At 40.9% G+C, this 21,169-nt stretch overlaps 1 protein-coding gene across 1 annotated transcript; it reads left to right on the forward strand.

Annotated features, from left to right (window-relative positions):
* Nucleotides 1-430: 430 nt before the first annotated feature.
* Nucleotides 431-7,247, forward strand: FGF23 (fibroblast growth factor 23). Its single transcript, XM_083839589.1, has 3 exons — nt 431-1,103; nt 3,030-3,133; nt 3,603-7,247. The coding sequence occupies exons 1-3, from the start codon at nt 881-883 to the stop codon at nt 4,038-4,040; spliced, it is 765 nt and encodes a 254-aa protein (XP_083695715.1). The 5' UTR covers nt 431-880; the 3' UTR covers nt 4,041-7,247.
* The last annotated feature ends 13,922 nt before the right edge of the window (nt 7,248-21,169 follow it).

Below are 21,169 nucleotides of genomic sequence, written 5' to 3' on the forward strand. Positions count from 1 at the left end.
TCAGATCTGAGATCTTCTGGCCATACTAACCAATATGGCTCTATAAAAGACTGCCAGCTAGATTTGCAATGCAGGTTCTTGAAGATTCTAAGTGTTTTGCAGTTAATTTTTAATTAGTTTTGCAGCTAATGTTTGGCCAACTTCAAATTAATTAGGTGACTCAAATAGGAGAAATAAAAGGGAGAGTTTGTTTGAAATGGGCTCCACTTACTTCAAGTTTCACTTGCTTAAATGGGGAAACACAAATATCAGTCCAAAAGCTCATTGTTAAACTTATACTACAATGAAAGGGAAATCAAGTCCAGACCAACCTAATATCAGCTTTTGATACAGCTGTGGAAATTTTTAGTAGCATTCGGTATTTTCACCAAATCATAATGTCGTTTGGAAACTGAGAGGGAGATGGGAATCTAAATAAACATCTCTGAGAAAAAAAAAAAAAAAGATAACTCAAGTTTAAAGGGTCATTCCCTTCTCTTCACAGAAAGTACAGTGAAGTGCTCCTCCTGGATTTAACAGTAGGGGCGTGGGAAGCTCTCAGATGTCACAGGGTTGTAGATAACATTTGAACATATGATTAGCTTTTGTGAGCTGTCTTTAGAAACCTTACATTTTTCCTCCCCGCACCTTACCCAGAGATCCTACGTGCTTTCCTTCCCTTGAGGTTTTGGGACACTTAAAATGTTGCTTTGACAAAAATCAAGGATGTGGAGAAGTTTTTCCTGTGTGATGTCATTTTGCTGCCCTTTATAAGCCCCTGCAAAGAAGAAGGGAACCTATCCGAGAATTCTCACTCCAGGCACATGCAAACAAGGGAAAGCAAGAAGCACAGAGGAGTATCAAGTTTCAGATACCAACCAGCCACTACGAGCAGAGAGCCATGCCACAGACTAGTCCCTACAGCCGCCTGGAGCACATGCTGCTTGTACTCTGTAGCCTGAAGGCTACAGTCGCCTTTCCCAACTCCTCTCCACTGCTGAATCCCAGCTGGGGGAATGGAGATCACCTGATGCACCTGTATACATCTTCAGAGAGGAACAGCTTCCATCTCCAAATCAATGCTGATGGCTACATTGATGGTGTTCCTCATCAAACCATATACAGTAAGTAGCTTACTATGGACCCTCAGTCTTCATGGGAACAGGGGAGGGAGGACAAGACTTTTGCTTTCTCGCTACCTGTAGAAAATTCCATCCTCTTGTTAGGTATTGGGACAGAGGAGTGTAGCTATGGGATGGAAAACACACACAATTATAATGCTCCTTTTGTATAACAAATACAACTGCTTCAAAGAAATATAGCAGGTGGGAAATTTCTTTTGTTGTCTCAGAGCACTACGTTCCTATGGTTGTTGTAATCCTCTTCAAGCAAAAACGACCTGAATTATCCTTCACTGCATGATTTTACCCACAGTTTCTTATGGAAGTTCCTATTAGAATTTGGTGATATGTCCCAAAGAGCTACTTCACATTGCAGTGACAGCATTTTACTGAAGAAAGTCATTGCAGTACCGGTTGGGGAACTGATTGTGTCTGTAGAATCTTTATTCTGGGGTAGAGAGCTGCTAAATACTAAAACTAGGTCATGTCCTTTCAAATATAACAGTAGCTCTCTTTATTTGAAATTGGTTTGTAAGGCAACCTTCAAATTCTTATGTCCAAAGAAGGTGCGTGGCACATACTCAACTGTGCATAGAACATGGGTAAATAAGCATGAAACATTTGATTAAATGGGGGGAAATTGCAGAAGGCCAGACCGTCATAAATGAAGTGTTATGCCTTTGGAGTTCATGAGAAGTAAACATCCCCTTTTGTAACTAAAATCTTCTATCACAGTTTATTGTCATGGAAAATTCAGCTATCCTTTGCTGAATGCCTGCCCAAACAGCATAACTAGTTTAAAAAATGTTGTTGCTTTTGTTGTTTATTTGTTTATTACATTTATTTTTTTTTTTAAGACACAGGGTTATTTCATAGGATTCCAAAATTACTTCTCTTCTAGCATCATTCAAATCACAATTAGCTATGCACCATAAAGTCATTTATGTCATTACCACATAGCATGTTCTTCACCAACACAATGAAAAATGTAAACATATCTTGTGATATTTGTGTAGAATTATATAAGGAAAAAAAAAGGTATTTTGAAAAGTTGTAATTTATTAAGGAGAAAAAAGGACCAAGTTTCACTTTTTTTTCTTGTAAGGAATTACTGATGAAACACTTGTAAGAATGCCTATGCTGTCTTGCTGCTCTTCTTCCTGCATATTTATAGGTTTTATAAAACTGACTTTTAAGTATGTTGGTCAAGAACCAGGGAGAGATTGTCGACAATAACAGCGAGCAAAATATGATGTTTTGCCAATATCTGCCATGAAACAAAACCACCTATATTTGGAATGGTAGAATAGGAAGGTGGAAATCAGACAGATAAAGAAGTCCTGAAAGGGAAGGTGACTGAATCTCTGTCAGGTCACCACAGTGCCACTCAGACGCCAGGTAAATAACAAGTCCAAAGTGCTGCACAGACTGGGCGGAGGCTGGGTGTATACAGCTCTCCTGGGTAGGACCTAAGGGTTGCAGTAAGCACCAAATCAAATACAACACACTCCTTTTGAGAAGATGACAAACCATCTACTGTGATGAGAGGATCAAGTGAAGTTACTTTTCCCCCTTTAATTGGTATTGCAACACTCCTCCCTGTCATGGCCAGTGACAGAAGAAAGGGCAAAGGCCCCAGACTGGGGTTTGGGACTTCAATTAGGATGTTAGAAAAAAAATGTCTTTGAGATTCTACTGCAGCACTGGAACAGGGCAACCAGAGAGGTGGTAGCATCTCCACTCTGGGAGCTGTCCAAGGCTCAGACAAAGCCACAGATATATCTAGGGTGCACAATAGTCTCAATTCGCATGGGAAGTGGGTTCAGACTCCTCAGAGGACGCTTCCAGACACCATTTCTGTGGACCTGTAAGGCAAGGGTGCTGTGTCAAACTGGGTCCTGGATTTAACATCTTTGTTTTCTTAAACAGGTGCCTTAATGATCAAGTCTGAGGGTGCTGGCTGTGTAATAATCACAGGTGTGAAGAGTGGACGCTACCTATGCATGGACATGAAAGGAAACATCTTTGGATCGGTGAGCCACCTTTACTAAGACTCAGCTAGGGCAAATCTGTATAACTACAGCAGGAGGATGCAGACTTAAGCAAGCTGACAACCTGCCATTTAAATTAAAATTTCTTTTTTGATTGTATTGAATTGTAGGGCTGACAAAAATAATTTGAATTCCTGTCGGGATAAATGAGAGCAGAATGAGATCCAATGAGATCTTACAATCTTGCTGTAGTGTAGATCCGCAGGTCGGGAGTAGCTGAAACAATGCAGCCCTCTGAAATAAGTGTTATCTGAGTAATACCTAAGTTGAAAATGTAGGCATCCATAATAGATTCACGTTTAACTGAGCCTGATTTACAGAGCTGGCAGATAAGAAAACACCCTGCTGAAAGATCTCATTTCTCTTTCCATCTTTAATTGGCACTTGTCTTTACCAAATGCCTTCGATCACAGTTGTCATTCTTTTTTTTTTTCTTTTTTTTTTTTTTAAGCACTACTTCAGTCAAGAGGACTGTGTGTTCAACCATAGGACACTGGAAAATGGATATGATGTGTACCAATCTCCCAAGCACAACTTTCTGGTTAGCTTAGGCAGAGTTAAACAAGCTTTCTTCCCTGGTATGAATCTACCACCGTACTCCCAGTTTTTGTCCAGGAGAAATGAAATCCCTTTGTTTCGATTCAACACACCTGAGCCCCACAGAAACACTAGAAGTGCAGATATTGATCCAATGGATCCTCACCAGATCCTGGTCCCAAAGAGAAAGGTCTCTGCATTAGGATCTCAGCTGCAGCTACAAACAGACTTTTCCCACGTGCCCAGGGAACCCATGAGAATCAATCAGAATGATGTGGTCAACCCAGATGACCCACATGCCATGATGGATGCCAGGAGGTACGCAAGTCCTCGCTTTTATATTACAAGATAACTGGGGCCACCTGCAAATTGATGACGTGCGTGAGTGAATATAATAGACAAAAGGAGGTGCCTAGCACACTCAATTTCTAACTCTTAAGATAGCTGTTAGAAAACTGAAAGATACTGGGAAAAAATCCTTTATTTCAAATTTTGTCCTTACAGATGACAGTTCACTGAAAAAAAGAAAAAGGAAAAAAAAAAAAAAGAAAAAAGAGTTGCACTCTGCTTTACTGGAAAAAAGATATATTTTCAAAAAGAAGAATAGAAACCAAATATTTTAGGGTCTGAATTACCTTTAGTATGCATCAGTGAGAAACAAAATTCACTGGAATGAATGGGAAACTGATGTTGTATTACTGATGTAGCTTGGAAGAGACTTGGGCCCTGGAGAAATTGAGATTCCAGCAGAGGCAGAGAATCCTCTTACCAGCTCACTTGCAAGCACAGCAGACTAACTAACCAAAGGTGTGTTATATTATTATATAAAACTTATGATATATATTTTTAGCTGTTAAGATTGGAACTTCATCTCTTTTCATGCCTAAAAAGTGACCACTCTGGTGTTAAACAAACAAACAAACAAACAACAAAAAAAAACAGCACACATGGAAAACTGGAGTAACTGACAGGATAACAAGGATCAAATAATTTTGTCTAGAAAGAGTCATTTCTGACACATATTGATTCCAAGCTGAGGTTTAGAAAAAGAAGAGCTGATTTCACCATTTCTTAAGTCCTTTTCTATCACACCTCTCTATTCACTTAACTGTAATGACGTGTTATAGAAATATAATGCAGAAACATTCATTAATTTTGCATATTTCCAACAGAGAGATAAGTAACAGAAATATTAATTACCAATAGTGTGTCAAATAGGTTGTGGGTTGTTTTTTTTTCACAGTGACAGGCTGTTTTTTTGTTTTGTTTTGTTTTGCACAGTGTTTAACTCTGCACAGTGCTGAATTTTGGGGAAAAATGTTCCTGCAAATTATGCCTCTTAGACATTGAACTATTAACAGTTAATGAAGACTCTCATCTAATAAGTGAAAATGAGGTGTGTGTTTAGAAAAGTAGAATCTAAGTTTGGCATCAATGTTTTTCTCTAATTCTGAGCAGGTATCAGATGATTTATGTCTGTAAGAGTGAAGTTACCTAAATATGATCAAATCTCTAAATGTTGACAAAACTTAGACATCTAGATTGGAATATGTTATGGGTAAGTTTATTTGTCAAAATATGACCTCAATATATACATTTGACATTTACAAATCTTTAGTTAAGATGAGATATTTGCAGAGCAGAGCTTTTCGTTGTAATTTAGGTGTCAAACTGTTAACTGGTAGAATTCAGTATAGCTTCACTGGTTTTAGTGGAGCTATATTCAGGACTCTGAAAATTGTATACATATTTAGTTATTTTTCTCCTTTATTCCTTTTACTTTTAATCCCATCTTCCTGGAATTCTAAATCTGAGTAATTCTGAAAAAGCTTTTCTTGATGTACTCCAGCAGAAATCAATAGCATCAGAAATCAACAGCTGGACAAAAATCCAGTGTGGTGGATATATGAGGAGGGTTTTACGTTTTGTTGTGCATGTGCTTTCTGTCAAGTTGCAGAACCTTCTGTTTTGTTTACTTAGTATATTTAACGGTCTGATACCATTCTGAAAATGGTACATTTGGCCAGTTTTCTTGGCAATAACACAAAAGATGTCAGGCTAGATTCTGGTCCTGTTCTTCCTACTGTCTGGTGAAGTAATTCACTGAAGTGACTGGAACTGCATCACTGTAACAAGATCAAAGTAAGACCCACTAAGTTCTTTTTTTTTTCATGGAAATTCTGGATTTAGCACAGGGTCTGTCCTACTGACAGCATTTAAAACCTATTTATATATGCATATATAGTGATATACATACAAAATATTTATTTATTTACAACCTCCAGGTAGTTATGTTAGAAAAATCATAAGGCCTGATTCTGCTGCTACAATAGTTTTGCCACTTGGCATGATTCTCAATTCATACAAGTACCTAGGAGCACAGGACAATCCAAATGATTAGGATTAGACCAAGAACTGTGTCTCACAATTTATTATTTTTCATCCTCTAAACTCATCGTATTTATAATTAGTTTCTAAGGAAAATAAGTGATTCTAATGGACTGGGAGAACTGAAGAGCAGGGGGATAAGTTGTGTATTTTCTTGCTTGTTCAAAATACCACAAGACTTTCTACCTTGTTGTTTATGTGGTGAACAGGTATTGTTTTATTTGTGTTTTAGTTTAATATTTTTACTTGATTTCTTTACCATTCTTCTTGGCTTTTCTCCTTGAGAACTCTGGACTGCAATTACACAAGCAAAAGTTTAATTTTGCATAAATTGTTTTAAGCTCCAGAGAGCTCTCCAGGACTACGAGTCGACAGATCTACAAGTTTTAATCATGAAAAATTCTGTCTCAATCCATATCAAGCTTTAATGACAAAATCCTGTGGGGTTATATCTTTATGCCATCTCTATATTCATGCATCGTAACAAAGAAAGAAGGGTTGCTCACTCCACGAGTAGCCAGGAGATTTAGTCCCTATGCTAAGAGTGAATGCACAGTAATTTTTGCATCAAAAACATATTTGTAACTACAAAGAAATGTAGCGAATGTGTCAAAAGAATTAGTTATTCAAAGGAGATGCTGGCCATCACCAGCTAGTAAGAAAGCATTACTTTATATTTTAATATTTCAATATTTATTTATTTATTTGAGTGGGTCTGAATTCCCATAGAATATTTATAAATATTTATAACAATGTATTATAGTGACCATTTCCTTTTATAAAATACCAATAAACTTTTCCTTCTCTCAGAGTGGTGGATTTTGCATTGTTTGTTCAAGTCCCCAATTCAGAAAAAAACTTGAATGGACAAATGGTACTGCCTGTGTCTGATAATGTGAGTCCTACTGTCCTCTGTGATTCTCAGCTTCATAGATTACAGGTTCCTGGGTGTTTCATGCACCACACCTGTGAAAGTTGTGTGAAAGATGATGAGAAAAACAAAGCCTTAGTGGGTCTAAACTGACTGTGAAGAGATTGTCACCTCTACTGGGAAACTGCTTCTGCAACACAAAAGTAATGGAAAACTGCTGGTCTAGCAATTTAGTCCTACTGGGAAATGCTTGTGATCCTGACTCGATCTTAGAATAAAAGGCATTAGGTAAATTACTGTTACTTCTATCTTATTGCTGCTCATACAAAGTATTCTTTCTCCATTCCTAAGGCCATGATCAGGCTGTTTTGCAGCAAACAGGTCACAGATTGAAAGAATTGCAGATACTCCCTTTCTGCAATGGTATCCAGGCCCACAAAGACCTAACAGACACCCTCAAAATGGCAAAGGGCCCATGGGTCTGATAAATTATCTCCTTGTAGTGCTCCCTCGCCACAGACGCTCTGTGGCTCTCTGTACTGTACATTCAGTGTTAGTGATAGTCATTAGCAGCATCCTTTGCGTCTTCCATGGTGCCAATACCAAGAGAAGCATCACATTACTATGTACCACAGGACTGTTGCACTTTGTGGCTAAGAAGAGAGTGGTCTTCAGTGGGAGAGAGATCTCAGGTAGGTGGGGGTCTCTCCTCTCTCCTCCAAGACCCCTTTCTCCTCCCATTGCTATAAGTTTAAGCCTGTATACTTAAAGGAGGAAGAAGCACAGCAGAAATATTCAATAAGGATTGAAGCACATGAGAAACTTTATAGAAACTTAATAAAAGAATCAGCTCGTATCATTTAGTTTCCCACACATTTGAAATCTCAGTACTGACTTGGGACCTTTCGAGCTCATTCACAGTAAGGTGTGCACAGGGAAATAAAAAGAAGCATGCTGCAGAGCAACCATACCGTGAAGAAGAAATGGACTAGGAGATTTCTGTAATGTATGGAGGATAACTTCTTCACACAGGTGATGAGGGAACCAACCAGGGAAGGTGCTCCACTTGACCTGTTGTTTGTTAACAGGGAAGGTCTTGTGGGGATGTGTTGGTTGGAAGTGATCTTGGGCACAGTGATCTGGAGATGAAAAATTCACAATCCTTGGGAAAGCAAGGAAGGTGGTCAGCAGAACTCTGGGTTTTTGGAGGACCGCTTTTGGCCTATTTAGGGACCTTGTTGACAGAGTCACTTTGGAGGCAGTTCTAAAGGGCAAAGGAATCCAGGAAGGCTGGACATTCTTCAAGAATGAAATCTTGGAGGCATAGGAGCAGGCTGTCCCTGTGTGCCAAAAGACAAGCTGGTGAGGAAGAAGAGCATCCTTGCAGTTCTTTTGGAACTCAGAAAGAAAAATAAAGTTGGAAGAAGGTTGCAGACAACATGGGAGGACTACAAAGATCCTTTATTGTTTGTGGGGAGAAATATAGTGATGAGAGATGAGGAAAAGGCTGTAGTGCTTAATGCCTTCTTTGCATCAGTCTTTATTAGTAGGACTAATTGTTCTTGTGGTACCCAGCCCACTCAGCTGGAAGAGACAGGGAGAAGAATGAAGCCCTTATAATCCAAGAGGAAATCTGACGAACCTGATCTTCTTCTATGACAAGATGACATGCTTACAGGACAAGGGAAAAGGTGTGGTTGGTGTTTACTCAGACTTTAGCAAAGCATCTGATACTATTTCCCATAGCATTCTCATGGAGGAACTGGCTGCTCACTGGCTGCTGATGGATGTACTGTTTGCTGGGTAAAAAAATGGCAGGATGGCTGGGCCCAAAGGGTCATTGCGAATAGAGTTATATCCAGCTGGGGGACAAGTGGTGTTCCCCAGGGCTCAGTCCTGGGGACAGTTTTCTTTTAGATTTTTATCAACAATCTTGATGAGGGATTGAGTGTTCCTTCAGTAAGTTTGCAGACGATAACAAGTGAGGTGGGACTGACAATCTTCTTGAGGGTAGAAAGACTTTGCAGAGGGCTCTGGATAGGCTGGATCAATGAGCTGTGTCCAACTGTATGGTGTTCAACAAGGCTAAGTGCCAGGTCCTGCACTTGTGTCATAACAACCCAATGCAGTGGTATAGGCTTAGGGAAGAGTGGCTGGAAAGTTGCCAGGCAGAAAAAGACCTGGGGGTATTGGTTGATAGCCAGCTGAACACGAGCCAGCAGTGCTCAGGTGGCCAAGAAGGCCAATGGCATCCTGGCTTGTATCAGGAATAGTGTGGCAGAGGATTAGGGATTCTGTGATTCTATGTCCACAGGCACTCACCAGTGACTGTTTCAGCTCTCAAAGAATCTTCTTTCACACCGTCTCCCCCATCACGGTTCCTTCCTTCCTTTTGCAGCACCATGCATACTTTCTTTCTAAAACCAGACACAGAGAAGGAAACCCATCCCACCTCAGGCTTACCATCTCACTGGTATATTGTGTAGTTTATGGCATCTGCCAGTTCCCAGTCTTTTGTTCCCCCTGGGTTATTTCCGGATCTCAGCAGAATTCAGCCTTGATGTGTCAGAGAAGGATAACGTGGCACAATAATCACCTAATTAGTCTTACAGCATTTTTCTCACTGTTCATTATTGATTACTCACAAGCCCACATAGAACAACAGCTCCCACATAAATTCAGCTGTGGATTTATCTTCTTCTATACAACAGTGAATGTAATGGAGCATCTATTTACTTATGTAAGGATGAAAGGAAATTTAACCCAATGTGGCTTTAATCTAAACTGTATTTCTCCTGACTTTCCCGCCTGTCACACAGATGTGCACAGAGAACATGCCTCATGTCAGGTCATATGAGTCAATGTGCCACATGCTTACCACGGATTATCATGTTGTCCCAAGTAGCTTCAAATCAAACATAACACACAGTGTTCACAGAACAGGATCCCTAGGCTCTGGGGTGATGCAAAGAGATGATAAAGGCAGTGAGAACATGGGGAAGGAGGGAGCCCTGCTGCTTACCCTCCCTGCCTCTCACTGTGGGGTTGTCCTACAGGAAGATCCAAACCTCCTGTGAACACCATTGCTGCTGATACAGAGCCCCCCAGAACCTAGGCCGGATCCTGGCAGCCCACTCTGGAGAGCACTAAAATGTTCTAGGCAGGAGTGTGCCAGTGTATAAGAAACGTAGTTTTTCAGATCTTAGTATCTTAGGCAGAACATTTTTTTTTCCCTTATGTTTTTCTTACAGTCATATAAGATCACAGAATACTAGAATAACATAGAATGCTGTTGGTTGGAAGGGACCTTAAAGATAATCCAGTTCCAACCCCCCTGCTATGGGCAGGGACACCTCCCACCAGACCAGGTTGCCCAAAGCCCCATCCAGCCTGGCTTTGAACACCTCCAGGGATGGGGCATCCACAGCTTCTCTGGGCAACCTGTGCCAGTGCCTCACCACCCTCATGGTTAAGAATTTCTTCCAGATAACTGATCTAACTCTACCCTCTTTTACTTTAAAACTGCTACCCCTTGTCTATTGCTACACTTCTTGACAAAGAGTCCCTCCCCATCTTTCATATAGGCCCCATTTAGGTGCCAGAAGACCACTATAAGGTCTCTCTGGAGCCTTCTTCAGGCTGAGCAAACCCAACGCACCTGACTACTCTGGTGGCCTTCTATGATGGAGTGACTACATCAGATAAGAAGGGAAGACTAACTTATATCATCTACCTGGACTTCTGTAAGGCCTTTGACACAGTCTCACATGACATCCTGATCTCCAGATTGGAGGGGTATGTATTTGATGGTTGGACCATTCAGTGGGTAAGGATAGGCTTGAAGGCTGCACCCAGAGAGTGGTGGTCAATGACTCTATGTCCAGGAGGAGGCCAGTGATGAGTGGTGTCCCTCAGGGGTCTGTCTTGGGACTGGTACTCTTGAAATCTTTATCAACAACAGACAATGGGATTGAGTGCACCTTCAGCAAGGTTGCAGATGAACCAAGCTGAGTAGTGCAGATAATGCAACAGAAGGAAGGGATGCCATCCAAAGGGACCTGGACAAGCTTGAGAAGTGCACCCACGTGAACTTAATGAGGTTCAACAAGTCTAAGTGCAAGGTGCTGCAACTAGGTCAATCCCAACATGAGTACAAACTGGGTGAAGAACTCCTTGAAAGCAGCCCTGCAAAGAAGGACTTGGGGTTCTGGTGGGTGAAAAGCTTGACATGAGCCAGCAGTGTGTGCTTGCAGCCCAGAAAGCCAACTGCATCCTGTGCTGCATCAACAGAGGAGTGGCCAGCAGGTCGAGGGAGGGGATTGTCCCCCTCTGCTCTGCCCTCGTGAGGCCCCACTTGGAGTGTTGCGTCCAGTGAGCCCCCAGCAAAAGAAGGTTGTAGAGCTGTTAGAATGTGTCCAGAGGAGGGCCACAAAGATGGTCAGAGGGCTGGAGCACCTCTCCTGTGAAGAAAGGCTGAGAGAGCTAGGGATGTTCTGCCTGGAGAAGAGAAGGCTCTGGGCAGACGTCATTGCAGCCTTTCAATATTCAAAGGAGGGTTATAAAAAAAAATGGAGAGCAACTTTTTGCTTAGGCAGACAATGACAGGACAAGGGGGAGTGGTTTTAAACTACAAGAGGGAAGATTCAAATTTGACGTTAGGAGGAAATTCTTCACTCAGAGAGTGGTGAGGCACTGGAACAGGTTGCCCAGAGAGGTTGTGAATGCCCCATCCCTGGAGGTGTTCAAGGCCAAGCTGGATGGGGCTTTGAGCAACCTATTCTAGTGGGAGGGGGGTGGAACTGGATGATCTTTACAGTCCTTTCCAACCCAAACTGTTCTATGATTCTATGGTCTGCATGGTTGCTGAAGGTGCAGTCAATCCTACTGTCCTAGTTGCCAACGAAGATGTTAATTAATACCAATACCAACAGAAACCCCTGAGGGGTTTCCACTCATCACTCATCTCTACCTGGACATAAAGCCGTTGACTGCAACTCCTTGCGTGCAGCTATTCAGCACATTCCTTTTCTACTGAGTGGTCCATCCGTCAAATCCATTTCTCTCCACATTGGAGACAAGGGTGCCATGCAGGACTGTGTCAAATGATTTGCACAAGTCTGGATAGATGACATCAGTTGCTTATACTTTTTCTTGTCAACAGCTCCTTCAGGACTATGTCCTATGGCTGTGGTTTACATCTGTTTTTATTCCTCATGTATGAATCAGTTAAAACAGTTTTGTTACAGGCTTGAAATATTTGATAGTATTTTCACAGGTTTTACAGTACTCTGGGTGCTTTCGGGGCATATTGGTAGGACAAGACCCCACATACCACTGCTGTGTAGACTATCACCTGCAGCAAAAACGCTGTCAGCTTAGTAGGAGATCAAGGAGCCTGACCCCATATCGACCACAGGGCGTGATCACCCTGGTGTGAGGTTACCCCTTGCTTCCTTACAGAGCTGACATGATGGTGAAAGACAAGGAGAAAAAGGAGAAGAAAGAGGAGTGGCTGACAAATGGCAGGTGTCCATCTGATCACACGGTATTACGTAGAGCTTGGCAGTTTGTCACAGCACGACAATTTCAAGCTGGATTTGCCTTTGGAGCACAATAGTTTGCAGAGAAGGAGGAAGGAATGAAGTAAGTGTGTGACAGGAAAGCAGAAATGAGAGAAATAGCATGGAAATCTGAGGAAGGGAACGCACAGCATCAGTACCAGCAGGCTGTAGAGATTCAAGAAGGGTGCTTTAGTCAGGGACTATGGTATAAGGAGCACATGGACAGGAATATCTGTTGCAATCCAAGATCACCACAGCTGAGAAGAATGCATGAAATAAGAGTCATGCTGAGGTCCATACTGTTCTCTGTGGTTTGACTCCTTTTAGTATAAATGACCAATATTTAGATGAAAATCACAGGATAGTTGCAGATGTGCTGTGTGATGCAAAATTCTTCTAAGCTGTTGAACACAGAGGAAAATTAAGTTGATACACCAGAGGGAAAAGTAATTACCTGCTGGTTAAAAAAAAAAAAAGTAAATTTGATGTTCTGAGCTGTTCCACAGTGTTTGGGATGAATCTGGACCCACTTAAAGTGAAATACAAATGCACAAATGTCCATGTTGTGACCTCAACATTGGGTTATGAAATTAATGTCTGCAGTACAGGCTCTGCTTCCAGTAGATGGATACGCCAGAATAAAGCAGGCAGAATCTCACATTTGGTATTGCATTAAAGTACCCTTTTATGGAGAAAAAAATAAAGTGGCCTACTTCATTTGCCTGGGTGGGGTTTTGGAATTACAGTAGCTTGATGTAACCTTCTACCTTCTCTCTAGAGGTCCTCGTAGTGCCTTTGGCCAGTGCTCTCTTCTCTAGAGCAGATGCAGATGCAAGGGCGCGGAGCAGAGGGGATTAAGCTAGGCGCTTCCACAGCCCCCAGCTATTCTCTCTATTGCTGAATGCAAATTGTGTAATTTTACAAACTACTCTTCAGTAATAATCCTGTAATCCTTTCCTCTTCCCAAACTTTCAACATGAATACAGCAACAGGCTTGTAAGACTTTCAACATTTTTCCTTCATTCTTTGTTTAATAACAATAACAGACAGTAGTGTTGCATAAAGCCCAGAACAAAAAGTTTTTGCAAAACATTGATAAGCCCCTCAGTTTCCTTTTGGTATGGGCTAGGCTGCTGGTGGACTTGCCAGCACAAGATCAAAGGCTGTTACTGCTTTAGGTATAATCACAGAATCACAGACTGTTAGGGATTGGAAGGGACCTTGAAAGATCATCTAGTCCAACCCCCCTGCCAGAGCAGGAACACCTAAATCATGTCACACAGGAACACATCCAGGCAGGTTTTGAAAGTCTCCAGAGAATCTCCAGAGAAGGAAACTCCACAACCACCCTGGGCAGCCTGTTCCAGTGTTCTGCCACCCTCAGCATTGAGTTTTGTCTCATAATTAAGCAGAACCTCCTATGTTCCAGATTGCACCCACTGCCCCTTGTGCTATCACTGGGTGTCACTGAGAAAAGCCTGGCTCCATCCTCCTGACACTCACCCTTTACACATTTATAAACATTAATGAGGTCACCCCTCAGTCTCCTCTTCTCCAAGCTAGAGACCCAGCTCCCTCAGCCTTTCCTCGTAAGGGAGATGCTCCACTCCCTTAATTGTCTTCACGGCTCTGTTCTGGACTAATAAAGAAGCACTAAGTACCTCCTAGCATGAGTCACACCTGCGGAGCATGAAACATAAGCTCCTGCAGCCACTATTTCTGCTCTCCTGCCTGCTATGCAGGCTGTGGTTAAGTTCTCTTCATCACCCACCATTCTGTTGTCTTCCCTACCCTTGTCTTCACCCTTACCTTGATCTAACAGGGATTCACTCCCTTTTTTGATTACTTGCCTGATTCTGTGCTTTTCAGAACACCACAGACCCTCTGAGAAAGTCCACAGTTAGGAGGAAGAGGCTTTTGGGAGGATTTATGCTGAAGTTGCAAGACAAAAAACATTTCTGCAGCCTTATCACATAAGCACACGTGATTTTCACAGGGATGAATGAAGTTTTATTTTTATTAATCAAAAACAAGAGCAGCATAAATAAAAAAGCCTGCTAGTCACAGGCCTCATTCAATACCGATGAAGGTAATGAGGCTACTCAATCAAATATGAGAACCCTGAAGTTTTTTACTTGGAGTTGCTGTCCTTCCAGCAGAGGAAGACAAAGCATTAAAACTCACACCTGGTTCAGTCTCCTGTCATTGTTTTAGATCCTAAAGCATTAGATTTAGATTCACAGCCCAATTAGACCTTTTGTATTTCCTTTATTCTTTTAATTCTCCAAGTCTTCACTAACCTACCACATCCCATTCTACTTTGCATTGATAAATGCTTGATCTGGGTAATTACTTACAGAAATCTGAGAATTTGATTATTAACCTAATTGAGGAAAATGTGATTTTGCTGAAGCAAGGGAAAGCTCCACACTGCAAACAGCAGACTAAGCACAAACCTGTTCCAGAACTCTGGGCAAAACTTCATCCCCAACAATTCTTCACTTTATTTGAACAACCTCTGGTGCATAAGCCAGGAGACCACTTGCTGAGGCAAAGGAACAATCCTAGACACAGCACAAATATTTTCAGAACTGATTTTAAGACACAAGAAGTAGTAAGATCAGCAATATAACTAAAGGTAACCTCAATTTCTATGGTTTTTGATGCTTTACTGTTGGAAATCCTTCTGCAGAGTAAGCCTCTCCTCCAACCCTATTCTGAGCATGTAAACAAGATGCAAGACTTGTAATATTCATCTGCATATCAGTGAATTTCATTCTTGTCTTAGCTTTCAGGGTAAGCCTAGGAAGGTACAGTTTAGAAAGAGGAGCTTTCTTATGTGAAATCATAGAATGGCTTGGGTTGGAAGGGCCCTTAAAAATTATCTAGTTCCACCCCCACCCCATAGCCATAGGCAGGGATGCCACCCACTAGATCAGGTTGCCCAGGGGCTCATCCTGGTCTTGAACACCTCCAGGGATGGAGTAACCAAAACCTCTATGGGCAACCTGTTTCAGTGCCTCACCGCCCTCTGAGTGAGGGATTTAGGGATTTCCTCCCAACATCGCATCTAAATCTTTCCTCTTTTAATTCAAAACCATTCCCCTAGTCCTGTCATTATCTGACTGAGCAAAATATTGTCTACCCACTCCTCCCAAAACTAACCATGCATTAAACACCAACTCCTGGACCTATTGATAAGAGGCAAACTTTTACAAAAAGTTGTTGGTGTTTATCTAATTAAAAAAGGGTTTTGATTTAACTTGGGTCATTGGCCTGAATTTTCAAGGTAGAGTTACATTTCTCACCTCCTCCTCAAAGGTGACAAAAATCAATGTTGCAGGTGCAATCTCATCAGTGCTCATACAATGGCATTAATGTCTCTGGTCAAGGTAAGGAGTCGTCTTTCAGGATCAGGCTTATCTTTCTAAATGCAACACCACCAACTACCCATAGTAAGTCAGATTTATATTACACAAATTATTCTCTGTTTTCCTCAGCAACTTCCAGCTCGTAGTGGACATTCTTGTCATTGGTTTCAAAGTGCATGAACTTGCAGTCTGTTGTAGCTGGTTTTATGACATTTCTTTAACCCCACTCCTCAATTTCATCATTTCTTCCCCTACGTGATATTCTGATCCACTTACTTATTAATAATGCCTCCCCACATTTCCACATTGCTATATTTTTACTCGAAGTCATTAAAAAAAGCCCCATGAGGGGCTCTCAGTGCTTGACCTCAAATGTTACTACTTAATCATATGCCTGGAAATTGCTTGCATACCTATTTCACTTTCTTTCCCTAGTAATATATATATATATTTTTTCCAGTTGAGCTGAGGGTTCACACCATTGCATTGTATCAAGTGTTCAATTAAAATTCACCTGGATCATATTCCATCACTATTCCCTTGCCTAGACATCAGTTATTTCAAAGAACTATCAGTTTAATGTGACCTACCTATGGCAAAACCATATTTAATTATATCCCAGGTTTCATTTACCACTCTGCTTGTAATTACATTCTTCTTCAGAATTTGTTCTAAAGCTTTGGATGTTAAGGTCAAACTAACTGTTCTGTAGGATTACTTTGTCCTCTGTTCTCTAATAAAAAATATTTTATTTCCTATTCTCTAGTCATACAGTTCCACACCCAGCTTGACAGATCTATTTAAAATTCTTGCTTTCAGACATGTAATTTTAAATGTGCTTTCAGAATTCTGGAATAAAGATTAGTCATTTCCCCTGACAGAAGCATGCTAAATTCTTTAGTTTTTGGCTTTAAACGTGGTATTTTCCCTATCCTCAATCCCATTATCCATCTTTTTTTTTACACTAGTGTTCAACACTACTGTAAATGAACCAATGCATTTTGGAGATATAATTCAAAACTACCTAATCTCTATTCCACACGCTGCAACAGTTCTGAAACTCCTTCCCTTGATCTATATTTAGATATATGCATATTTCAAGCTCTTTTTGCTACTTGTTGCATTATGCCAATTCTCATAATTTCATATCTAAGATACCTCTTTCTGCATGATACAGCTTTCTTCCTACACTTTATAGGGTCTCTTCCCACTATTAGTAACTCTTTCCGAAATGATTATTCATCTAATTAGGACTAAAGACCTTCCTCATAATTGTTGACAATTGGGACAGAAGTTCTAGGTAATTTTTACATTCCGTTTATTTAAACAGAACTTTCTCCCCTTTCTTCCATATTATGTCCATTTAAGGCTCTTAACTATTAAGCTGACCTCACTAATTTTGCAACGTTTCCCTTTCTGAAATAAAATCTTCCTTACCTCATCTTTTAAGTGAATTCAGTTAGGTCTCCAAGGCTACATACATGACTTAACTGTGCTATGTCTACCACATCGCACTTCTGTTTAGCTATGGCTTGATAAACCAACTTGGTGCCACTGTAAAAGATTAGCATGTCCCATCATGCTCCCAAATGGGTTCTGCTTGGACTTCAATATGCTACTTCAGTGAAAGTAATTACCTATTCCCAACTCATGTTCTTTATCCTTGGGGCTCCTGGTATCACCCTCTGCCTGTATTCTCAAGGCCTGTGCTATCAACCTCTGATTGTGCTCTCACGGGTCCCACTACAAGCTTCTGGTGTTCAGGTAGGACATATTAAGACTCAAACATGGCCTTCTACATGCTAGGGAATCCCAGAGATGTTTACAAGTGACATTAGAGCTATCTCAGTGCATGAGACCTGCCTGAACAGTGCTAGATTTACCACGCACATACAGATCATCCACACAGGTTTGTCATATCCACAGATGTCAGGGAAACAGTTCACATACTGCACAGTTGATTTGTGCTCATGCAGCTGTTATTTGCTGGGATTACTATATATCCAAAAACCCCAGGCTTATGGCCAAAGCGCTCACAGGAGGGACACATCGAGGGAAAATTTGACATATTTCAAGCCCAGGCATGTGGGCTGTGCATCTGAGGCAGTCCCATGAAATACCAAAAGCCTGGATAAAGAATGCATCTGATCTAAATTCTGTAATAAAAAAGAGAGAGAGAGAGAACCAAATTATTGCAAGGACATGGCTATGTCTGGAAAACAACACCAACAGAGAACTGTGGGAATAAAGCAAGTATCTTGAAAAAAGGCCTTTACTTTAGAGGAAGGAAACCGTGATACTATCAGCACACTCTGCCAAAGTGCATGCCTGATGACTGCTAGACATTTAGCATAACTGCTAGGAGACGGTGTTGCTGGAGCCCAAACTAAAGAATAAGTGGAACTTTGAACTCATAAGGGAACTCTGAACTCACCTTTGTCTCTCCTGTCACCTTTTCCACATCAAGCTTGGCCTCATAAAGCAATGCTTAAGCATGAACAAGGGACTCCCTACATTTTCAAGCATCACTTTCTTGGGAGTAGAGTACCATTGAACAAATAAACAGCAAAATAAAACATTAGCTTAAAGAGGGGACTGAGTTTCTTGATCTTGGCAACTGCCGTAGTCACCCTTTCCTTCTCCCGTTGTTCAACTGGAAAAGGCTGCCAAGACAGCTTTTATTTTAATCTTCACCAGTTTAAAAGATAAATATAAAATAAGCATCAGTTCTCTCAGAGCTCACTAAAGGCCATTAAACGGGCAAGCTGAGATATTTCTGACATTTATTTCAGTTCTGTTTTCCTACAAAAGTATTAAAAATGTGACTTTTCCTTATCACTTGAAATTCTCATCATCCTAGTAACCTCTTTAATAGCTCAATCTGTTTTCACAGCCCCTCTTACATCTTGGCAGCTACTACTGAAAATCCAACCTGTAGTTAAGGCCTTGTCTCCCACTGCTAATTAGAGACTGGCATTTCACAAAGACAAAACATTCATTTTCCACTACTGAGTAATCCCTCAAATATTTATGTTCTGCTAGTATTCCTAATGGAGCCATCTATAACGTCAACTCTCCTTTCCCATTACCCCAATAAACTGTACAGTTACTGTACAAATGTACAAGAATGATTTTCTTACAAAAACAAGATTTAACCTTAGCATCAATTTCAAGACTTAAAAAGACCAATACTATACACAGATGTAAAGATAAAAGGTTTAGAATTTACTTCAGAAGCTATCAAAATTACTGATTTACTTTTTAATGCATGCATTCAATGTAACAACAGCGGAAAAAAAAGTATTGCTGTATTATATACACAGATACAGACTGGACAGAGAAAGAGAAAGGACTGAAAGCTGCCCTGATGAGAAGGACCTGAGGGTGCTGGTTGATGAGAAGCTCAACATGAGCCAGCAACATGCACGTGCAGCCCAGAAAGCCAACTGTATCCTGGGCTGCATCAAAAGAAGCATGGCCAGCAGGTTGAGGGAGGTGATTCTCCCCCTCTACTCTGCTCCTGTGAGACCCCACCTGGAGCACTGCATTCAGCTCTGGGGCCTCCAGCACCAGAAAGAGCTGTTGGAACTAGTCCAGAGTAGGGCCATGAAGATGATCAAGGGTCTGGAGCACCTCTCCTAGGAAGACAGGCTGAGGGGAGTTGGGGTTGTTCAGCCTGAAGAAGAGAAGGCTCCAGGGAGACCTTATAGCGACCTTACAACACCTAAAGGGGACCAACAGGAAAGCTGAGGAGGTACTCTTTGTCAGGGGGTGTAGTGACAAGACAAGGAATAATGGCTTTAAACTAAGAGGTGGTATGTTTAGATTAGATGTTAGGAGGAAACTCTTCACTCAGAGGGTGGTGAGGCACCGAAACATGTTGCCTGGAGAAGCTGTGGATGCCGCATCCCTGGAGGTGTTCAAGGCCAGGCTGGATGGGGCTTTGGGCAACCCAGTCTAGTGGGAGGTGTCCCTGCCCATAGCAGAGGGGTTGGAACTGGATGGTCTTTAAGGTCCCTTCCAAGGCAAACCATTATCTGATTCTACGGTTCCACAATTTGGACAGGCTATAGGATAACCTAGGCCAGTATCCTGTCTCCAACAACAGCATGGGACTACATTTCAAACACCTGCAAATACGTTAAAGATGGTAAAATATATTGTAGAGATAGAGACAAAAATCTCTAAGGGAAAAGCATTACACAAGTAGCAGCAAAGAATTTGACCAGTAAGTAGATTTTCTGATATTACCTCATCAGCAAAGGCATAATGTAATTAAGCTTGGGGGTAGCAAGAAAGTAAAAGAAGCCTTTCTAGGCTAAGGAAAGCACATCTCACCAGCATATTTTAAAACATCCAACAAAACATACTGACTTTAGGAGGAAAGTGTATTGGGTCCCCAGTCACTTCCTAGATGTGGAAGGATGTGCGTTTTTAACTTCGTTACTTTGGTTCAAAGAAATATTAATCGAAATGGCTGACAAAATTCAGGACATGGCAATTACAGAAAAGTTCAAGCTATTTAAAGCACTGATAGGATAGCCTCTCACTACATAACTAGCTTCCCTGAAATAAACATGAACTATCAGAGACAAGCAAATTAAGAATGAACTCTCCTTCTACTCTCTTTCATAAACTCTGTTAGTAAACATAATTAAAACTTGCCCATCTTCTTCAGTTGTGATGATCTAGTATTCAGGAGCCATCTAACAAGATGCGTTTCACAAAAAGCATTTGTGCAAAAGCCCACATTCCCATTTTTCCATATGACATACTAAATGAAATATGCAGTGTACAAGAAATCAGGAACTATTTCTTTTAAAATCTTTGGACACTTAATAAGAGTCTTGAGCAGTTCCTCAAGCTACCACTGGCATATCTGTATTTTTTTTTTTTTTTGGAAACAGGCCCTTTATAATTTCACAAATACAAGTTTACCATTCAGGTGGTATTCATGTATAATCTCAATAATGGCTAGGTAACCAAGTGTTTTTCCAGTTGGCTGGCTTTCTGGGAAAAAAAAATATTTATTTTCTAAACATTTTACTGTGACAATCTGAATTCAAAAAAATTTTACTTCTGAATAACACTGAAACCAAACACTTAAGAACACCTTTGTTTTGAACAAAGACTACTTATATAAAAGTCATTTTGACTAAAGCTTTTTTTTGTGTTATTGAGAAACCTTAAGTTTTCCAGGATCATATATTATGAAGATTTCTTTTTTGCTGGAACAACCTTACTCATAAAACTGTGCCCAGATATACTTGTACACTTATGAACTGCCTCA

The sequence above is a fragment of the Anser anser genome (assembly GCF_964211835.1).
Source record: "Anser anser genome assembly, chromosome: 1".
In the NCBI taxonomy this organism is placed as follows: Eukaryota; Metazoa; Chordata; class Aves; order Anseriformes; family Anatidae; genus Anser; species Anser anser.